The 8,803-nt window shown below is 40.2% G+C and overlaps 1 protein-coding gene across 1 annotated transcript; it reads left to right on the forward strand.

Annotated features, from left to right (window-relative positions):
- The first annotated feature begins 252 nt into the window (after window positions 1-252).
- On the forward strand, window positions 253-7,957 carry mettl21a (methyltransferase like 21A). The gene is made up of 4 exons (NM_001097392.1): window positions 253-437; window positions 942-1,118; window positions 6,008-6,119; window positions 7,544-7,957. The coding sequence occupies exons 2-4, from the start codon at window positions 972-974 to the stop codon at window positions 7,930-7,932; spliced, it is 648 nt and encodes a 215-aa protein (NP_001090861.1). The 5' UTR covers window positions 253-437; window positions 942-971; the 3' UTR covers window positions 7,933-7,957.
- The last annotated feature ends 846 nt before the right edge of the window (window positions 7,958-8,803 follow it).

Genomic DNA, 8,803 nt, shown 5'->3' on the forward strand with positions numbered 1-8,803 from the left:
ACGTCCCTTACGAGCACCCACCCTCTGTGTGTTTGCGGTTATACCAATCAAGGTCTCACTGGATAACTCCCTCTTTGTCTGATTGGACTTCCCACGGCCTAATCAAAACGAGCCAGCCTGAGAGGGCGTAAAGAGTAATTCACAAGCCGCAAATTAAAACCCTAGAAGTGACGTATAGCCCGTAGCGGTACTGCGATTCCCAGCATGCTCTGGAAATCTTTGGCTTCCTGTGAAGTTTTTAGAGGAGCAGCATGCGTTCTTCTGCGGTGTAGAGTTGCCTGTACTGGTGATTAGTTCTTTAATAACCTAAGCTTCAAGAGTTACGTATTCCCTAGTTTCTGGTTTACTCAGTTTGCTGAACAACCTTTATTATTTCTGAGCTGGAAGGGCGCATTGTTTTATTTCCGGATAGGTATTTGATTTTTTTTCAAAACGAGGTAAGAGCCGCAGACATGTTGCAGGAGACGATTTTTTTTAATCAAGCTTTATTGAAAACGCATCATTATTGGCAGCAATTTTGCAGAATGGAATTCACGTTTTTTAGGGTTCACGAAGTTGTTAACATTTGGCTTACGATGTCAGTTTCCAGATTTGAGATAACTTTTAGTATGATGTAGAGATTTAATATTCTGAGATAATTTGCAATTGGTCTTCATTTTTTAATTGTAGTTTTTTAATTATTTTAGTTTTTGTTCTGCAGCTTGGAGTTTCAGCATCTATTTGGTTGCTAGGATCCAAATTACCTTAGCAACCAGGGTGTGGTTTGAATTAAAGAATGATGTATGTTTCTGCTGCCAAAGAGTTTGCATGGAAAAAAATTGAACGAGTTATTAAAAAAATAACTAAAATAAATGTGATTCTGATGTTACAGAATCCACTTGGGCACTAAAAGAACTTACACTGCATATAGTGTTTAACTCTTATTCGTTTGTCTTAAACAGGTCTAAGAGATTTCATGCGACTCAAGTGACATGGCACTGGTGCCCTACACTGACAGCGGAGTTCAAAGTCTGAAGAGATTTCATGATTCCAGTGCATCATTTAAATTTGTGAACCACAATATAGAGATAAAGCAAGACTGGAAACAGCTGGGAGTTGCAGCAGTTGTCTGGGATGCAGTATGTATTTCTCTGAATTGTGTTAAATGCTTTAGGCAGAAACTGTTAATCAAGTTATCTCAGCATAATCAAATCCATGTTGCACTGAGTTTACCCAGTTACCTGCTGTTACTTTAGTCTTATTGGTAATGTTCGTCAGCTTGGCATATCAAGTGCAGAGACTGTGAAATCCTTATAGCTAAAAATAATTTGAGACAGAGAGTGCCTCTAAATGAGGCAGTGCTGATAGAATTAAGTATGTTGGAAAGTTTTAACCCCAGTAAAAATACATGAAAAGCCTCCATTCCAGCTCCAATTGTTTTGTTACTGTTTATGTAACTAATGATGTGGTTATCTTTAAAATATTATATGTGTATTCACTCTACCTATTAGTGAGGATCACTGGTAACTGCATAGTAAAAATTGTCAATAAAAATCTATTGAAACGGAAAGGTCTCCATTCTCCTAACATGATTTCTACTAGTCAAGAATATTTTCACTTTTAAATTTCCTGCTTTACTTAAGGGACCTAATTTAGACTTTAACATTACAGTATTTTGAAGCTACATCTAAAAAGTTCTGCACTAGCAGCCAGATAATCATGTATGCGACCCAAACTGGACTTTTCATGTGATTGAAGCAATCTATGAACAGAAAGATAAGTGACAAAAAGTAACAATAACATTGTAGCCTCTAGTTTTGTGCGGGTCAAGAAAAACCCGAGATGCACCCGACCCTAAAGGTGGCCCCACACGTGGCGATCTGCGATCTTTTGTGCAACCATCGGTCGCACAAAAGATTGTCAGACCCGCCACTAACCTTCAGGGCTGAAACGGCAGATAAGGAGGTAGAAACAATAGGATTTCTACCTCCTTCTGCCGATTCAGCCCCGACGGCAGATTTTGCTCAGGCGCCTTCTATGGCGCCCGATCAAAATCTTTTGACCTGGCCGATCGGCGAGTCGACCGATATCAGCAGCCTCCTGCGATACCGGTCGACTCGCCGACTTGCCATACACGCACCGAATATCGTACGAAACAAGGTTTCGTACGATATTATCGGTGCGTGTATGGCCAGCTTAACGCGTGGGCTCCCAGCCCAAACCATACCTGACCCAGCTTCTGGCCTGCATTTATAAATGGCACATACAGTGGCTTGCAAAAGTATTCGGCCCCCTTGAACTTTTCCACATTTTGTCACATTACAGCCACAAACATGAATCAATTTTATTGGAATTCCACGTGAAAGACCAATACAAAGTGGTGTACACGTGAGAAGTGGAACGAAAATCATACATGATTCCAAACATTTTTTACAAATAAATAACTGCAAAGTGGGGTGTGCGTAATTATTCGGCCCCCTTTGGTCTGAGTGCAGTCAGTTGCCCATAGGCATTGCCTGATGAGTGCTAATGACTAAATAGAGTGCACCTGTGTGTAATCTAATGTCAGTACAAATACAGCTGCTCTGTGACGGCCTCAGAGGTTGTCTAAGAGAATATTGGGAGCAACAACACCATGAAGTCCAAAGAACACACCAGACAGGTCAGGGATAAAGTTACTGAGAAATTTAAAGCAGGCTTAGGCTACAAAAAGATTTCCAAAGCCTTGAACATCCCACGGAGCACTGTTCAAGCGATCATTCAGAAATGGAAGGCGTATGGCACAACTGTAAACCTACCAAGACAAGGCCGTCCACCTAAACTCACAGGCCGAACAAGGAGAGCGCTGATCAGAAATGCAGCCAAGAGGCCCATGGTGACTCTGGACGAGCTGCAGAGATCTACAGCTCAGGTGGGGGAATCTGTCCATAGGACAACTATTAGTCGTGCACTGCACAAAGTTGGCCTTTATGGAAGAGTGGCAAGAAGAAAGCCATTGTTAACAGAAAACCATAAGAAGTCCCGTTTGCAGTTTGCCACAAGCCATGTGGGGGACACAGCAAACATGTGGAAGAAGGTGCTCTGGTCAGATGAGACCAAAATGGAACTTTTTGGCCAAAATGCAAAACGCTATGTGTGGCGGAAAACTAACACTGCACATCACTCTGAACACACCATCCCCACTGTCAAATATGGTGGTGGCAGCTTCATGGTCTGGGGGTGCTTCTCTTCAGCAGGGACAGGGAAGCTGGTCAGAGTTGATGGGAAGATGGATGGAGCCAAATACAGGGCAATCTTGGAAGAAAACCTCTTGGAGTCTGCAGAAGACTTGAGACTGGGGCGGAGGTTCACCTTCCAGGAGGACAATGACCCTAAACATAAAGCCAGGGCAACAATCGAATGGTTTAAAACAAAACATATCCATGTGTTAGAATGGGCCAGTCAAAGTCCAGATCTAAATCCAATCGAGAATCTGTGGCAAGATCTGAAAACTGCTGTTCACAAACGCTGTCCATCTAATCTGACTGAGCTGGAGCTGTTTTGCAAAGAAGAATGGGCAAGGATTTCAGTCTCTAGATGTGCAAAGCTGGTAGAGACGTACCCTAAAAGACTGGCAGCTCTAATTGCACCAAAAGGTGGTTCTACAAAGTATTGACTCAGGGGGCTGAATAATTACGCACACCCCACTTTGCAGTTATTTATTTGTAAAAAATGTTTGGAATCATGTATGATTTTCGTTCCACTTCTCACGTGTACACCACTTTGTATTGGTCTTTCACGTGGAATTCCAATAAAATTGATTCATGTTTGTGGCTGTAATGTGACAAAATGTGTAAAAGTTCAAGGGGGCCGAATACTTTTGCAAACCACTGTATATAAAGTTATACATACATACATACATAGCCTTAAAGGGACTGTATGCACTGCTTTTCAACTTGTGTTTAATGAATAGGGCTTGTGCTGAACTTACCTTTTGCCTAGTCTAATTAGAAAATATCTATAATTTTTATTTCTGGCACTGAACAAGGATATAATCAGCTGCTCAAAGGCTGCTGCTTAGAGAAGGGAGGGGTTTGTTTGTTTGTTCAAAGTAAGGGCGCTGGCACACGGGGAGATTAGTCGCCTGCGACAAAACTCCCTGTTCGCGGGCGACTAATCTCCCCGAGTTGCCTTCCCCTGCCATCCCACCGGCGAAAATGTAAGTCGCCGGTGGGATGGCACATGCGGCGGCGCGATTTCGCGCAAATCGCCGAAGTTGCCTCGCGAGGCTTTTTCGGCGATTTGTGCGAAATCGCGCCGCCGCGTGTGCCATCCCACCGCCGGTGGGATGGCAGGTGAAGGCAATTAGGGGAGATTAGTCGCCCACGAACAGGGAGTTTTGTAGCGGGCGACTAATCTCCCCGTGTGCCAGAGCCCTAAGGGAGCTCTCAACAAATGTCTTTGTTTATAAAGGAAGAGAGGGGGGTAAAATATGAAAAAAAGGTGAAAATAGCACAACTTTCAAATTAGTGCTTTTTCATGGCAAAAATAGGAAAATATGGAGTTTTTTAGGTGCATATTGCTCAGTTATCAGCCTGCAGCACCTTTTAACATTTAAAGGCTTGCTTAGGTGTATCAAGAAGACATTTAAAAGCTCATATTCCACCATTGCTATGTGATGCAAAAGCAGCTTTTGTTTTTATTATGCACTAAACCAAACAAAGAACAAACAAACAAACAAAAGAGAAGATATACAGTATGTAAAACACACTTCAAAGTCATGTTTGGCAACAACACACTGAAATATGTGCCATATAACTTGGAGCAGGAAACTGCATTTCTGCCTGCTTGACATATACAAGGTTATTAATCAATTCAAATTGTCTATTATTGGAGTTGTAAAGACAAAGTTAGCTTATATTTAGAGCAGGTCATGAAATTTTAGGGTTGTATTTTATGCAGTGTGTACTCCAGTCAAACCATAGAGAACATATAATTTGTTTTCGATCAGTCTCATCCTGGGAGCATGAGATCCACCATTGTAGAATGATTTTTCTACAAGCACTGGCATGATTTACACCATTTAAAAATCAGTGTAAAAAAATAGCACATTTATAATAGGTATTTTTTTTTGTCCTGCCAATTGTTGCTTTTAATGACAATTTTATGCCATTATTTTAAGGGTGTAAAGGTCCCCATACACGGGCCGACTATAGCTGCCGATATCGGTCCCTTGGACCGATTCGGCAGCTAATCGGCCCGTGTATGGGGAGAGCAGAGCGGCCTGGCCGGATCTCAATCGGCCAGGTTAGAAAATCTGGTCGGATCGGGGACCGCATCGGCTCGTTGATGCGGTCCCCGATCCGACTGCCCCATTGCCGCCCACATAATCCGATCGTTTGGCCCCAGGGCCAAACGATCGGATTATTTTTATTTTTACCTAAATGCTCCCCGATATCGCCCACCCGTAGGTGGGGATATCGGGGGAAGATCCGCTCGCTTGGCGACATCGCCAAGCTAGCGGATCTGCTCGTGTATGGCCACCTTAACCCATTCAAGTGAGCGTGGTAAATTCAGGCAGGATGTAAATTCCAACTGTAAAAAGATAAGAGGATTGGCAATTTTACACAGCAGTTACAGGTGCCTGCTGCGTTTTACACCAGAATCTTTCTCCAAAGTTAATACACAGCTTGTTAAACATCATGGCAATGTTTGCTGATCGGATGGAGAATTGCGGTACAGGTATTGGACCTGTTATCCAGAATGCTCGGGACCTAGGTTTTTTCGGATAAGGGTAGTGTTTTATCATTACAGAGAAAGAGAACATTGTTTTTAAAAATTTGAATTATTTGTTTAAAATAAGAGTCTATAAGAGATGGCTTTTACATAATTCGGAGCTTGGATAACAGGTTTCCCTTACTTGTATATTTGATTGTTGTTTGTACCCCTTGTATTTGGCCTCACTTTTTATTTAGAGCACTCCTTCAGGAAAATGTTTCTTGCTTTTTCTGTTTTATTTTTTCATGTTGTCTTGGTGTCTTTATTGCAGGCTTTGGTCCTTTGCATGTATCTGGAATCTGAAGGTATCCATTTGCAAAACAGCTCTGTGATAGAGCTTGGTGCTGGCACAGGCCTTGTGGGGATTGTGGCTGCATTGTTAGGTAAGTTAAACTGGTTGAAACCCAGTTAGTTTTGAAGGCTGGACATATTTTGTGGGACTCTATAATCTATCAATATGCTTTTTCATGAATCCTAGATGTATCTATGCCACAAGCATAGGAATCCTGGACTTCACTTTAAAGTTCTTACTCTACCTTTGATCATCTATAGTGTGTCAATTTCTGTCCAAGACAATTCAGTAACATTTAAAGGGACAGTAGTGTACCCTAAATAAATTGCCAATGCACACTGCCCCATAACTATGGCACTCGGATGCCTAGCTTCTTTCCCCAGACACTATGAGCTAAAAGGGGACCAAAGCACCCAACTTAAATGCAGGCTAGCCTCTGGGTTTTGGGGCCTTCTCTTTCATAGTTGAAGAAAAGATCACTAGAGAATACAGGTATTGGACTTCTTATCAGGAAACACATTATCCAGAAAGTTCCGAATTATGGAACAGCCATCTCCTATAGACTCCATTTTAATCAAATAATTCACATTTTGAAAAATGGTTTCCTTTTTTCTCTGTAATAATAAAACAGTACCTTGTATTTGATCCCAACTAAGATATTAATCCTTATTGGAGCCAAAACAATAATATTGGATTTAATTACTGTTTAAATCATATTTTTATTAGGTAGATCCAAATTACAGAAAGACCCCTTAATCTGGAAAACCCCAGGTCCTGAGCATTCTGGATAAGTTCATGGGCAAAAGTATGTATAGTAAATAAAAGTGCAAAATTATACACAACCCATGCTATTATATTGTAAGTTCTTTGGGGCAGGACCCTTCACCTCTTGTGTTGGTTGTTGGTTTCTTTGTATGTAAAGCCATATGTTATGTTCAGTATATACACACAATTATTGTACACCATTGCAGAATATGTTGTTGCTTTATAAATAATGTTAATAATAAAAAATAAAATAAAAAAAAAAAAAAAAGAGAATTTACCATCTCTACGTGCAAGCCAAATACTGACAATAAACCGGAAGGACAAAAATTTGCATTGGTGGAATTGGTGTGTAGGGCACTGACTTTATCATTTTGTATATACATTTACATGGTTTTGTGAGGTAATGGTCCTGGCTTATCCGAAAGCCAGATTTGGTTGCAAAGTTCTGTAGGCAGTAGTGCCATAAACTTTTTCAATGTCTGTGCTCACTAATAATCTTTATCTTTAAATTTCAAGATGGATGGACCATGCCATGCCTTAAACACCTCAGGCAGATCTTTTGTAAAAGGCCAATTTGTTTCCCATTAGTTTTCATAGCATAACATTTTAGTCTTTGCTTTTTTTGGAGACAATTCAATGTTTCCTGTTTTTGTCCCTTAAATAAAAGAGTGTTTTTAATACATTTAAAGCAAATGTCCTGGTTTTTTTTTTTATATGTCATTCTATGCACTTTCTTTACCTTTTCTGCAGGTGCTCAAGTTACTATCACAGACAGAGACCTTGCAATGGAATTTCTTAGGATGAACGTGAGAGATAACATTCCTAAAGACAGTCTGCACAGAGTGTCTGTTAGAGCTCTGAACTGGGGAAAGTCTTTGGAAGAATTTTCCACCTATGATTTCATTTTGGGAGCTGATATTATTTATTTGGAAGAAACATTTCCAGACCTGTTGCAAACATTCCTTCACTTGAGCTCACAGCAATCAGTGATTCTGTTATCGAGTCGACTTCGTTATCAGCGAGACCATGACTTCCTGGAAATGATGAAGCTACACTTTACTATAGCAGATGTTTATTATGACAAAAATACTGATGTGCATATATTTAGAGCTCAGCTTAGGCAAAGAAAAGAGCTTTAAATAAACCAAAGCATAATTTATTCCACTTACAACAGAAGCTATGAGTGATGGTGTGTGTATAATATATATATATTTAAATTTTTGTATGTAGCTGTAGAAGGAACATTTTTTTAAAGGCATATGTTATAAACAAATATATAACAACCCCCACCTCCCCCCTTGGCCTCACAGATAAGTATGGTGTTACAATACAATTAATGAAATCGGGGTTAAGAAGTAGGATCACAGTTGGGATTTGCAGTATCTGTCTTTGGTTCAGATATCCCTTATTTTGTGAATTTTGGAGTAGAACCTCTGGCTCTATATATTAATGTAATCATAGGAAGTGTTCTGTCTCAGTTATGGAGCAGGATAAAGAAAAAGCAAAAAAAGAAAAGTTGTGCTCACCGTTAAAGAATTTGAAACCATTGGGAGGGGGTGCAATGATGGTGTGCACAGAAAATTCATACAATGACAAAAGGTCCTATGCACTCAACCATTATTAATATATTAAGGACATTAGGATATTTTACGCATTAAGCTACTAAAAAAATGCCCTCAACTTTAGATGACAAGCTTGAAATATTGCAAAATATGGACAATCCCTGTTTTGTTTAAATGGAAGGGAGGGCATTTTGGTGGCTTAATATATTATAATGTCCTTAATCTATTAATGGGTGAGTGCAGAGGACCTACTGTCCTTGTCAGCTATGAATGACTTGTGGTGGAAGGTTCAGCTCAGGTTCCTTGCAAAAAAAAAATCACATATCAGGATCAGTACCCTGGAATATATCTTGGCAAATTCTTGATAAATTTGTCTCAGTGGTGCCATTTTAGGTCCCAATATGAGGAAAAGGGAGAATTGTATCATAGTTACCATGGTTTTCCTTTC

This window comes from Xenopus tropicalis, chromosome 9, assembly GCF_000004195.4.
Source record: "Xenopus tropicalis strain Nigerian chromosome 9, UCB_Xtro_10.0, whole genome shotgun sequence".
Taxonomy (NCBI): Eukaryota; Metazoa; Chordata; class Amphibia; order Anura; family Pipidae; genus Xenopus; species Xenopus tropicalis.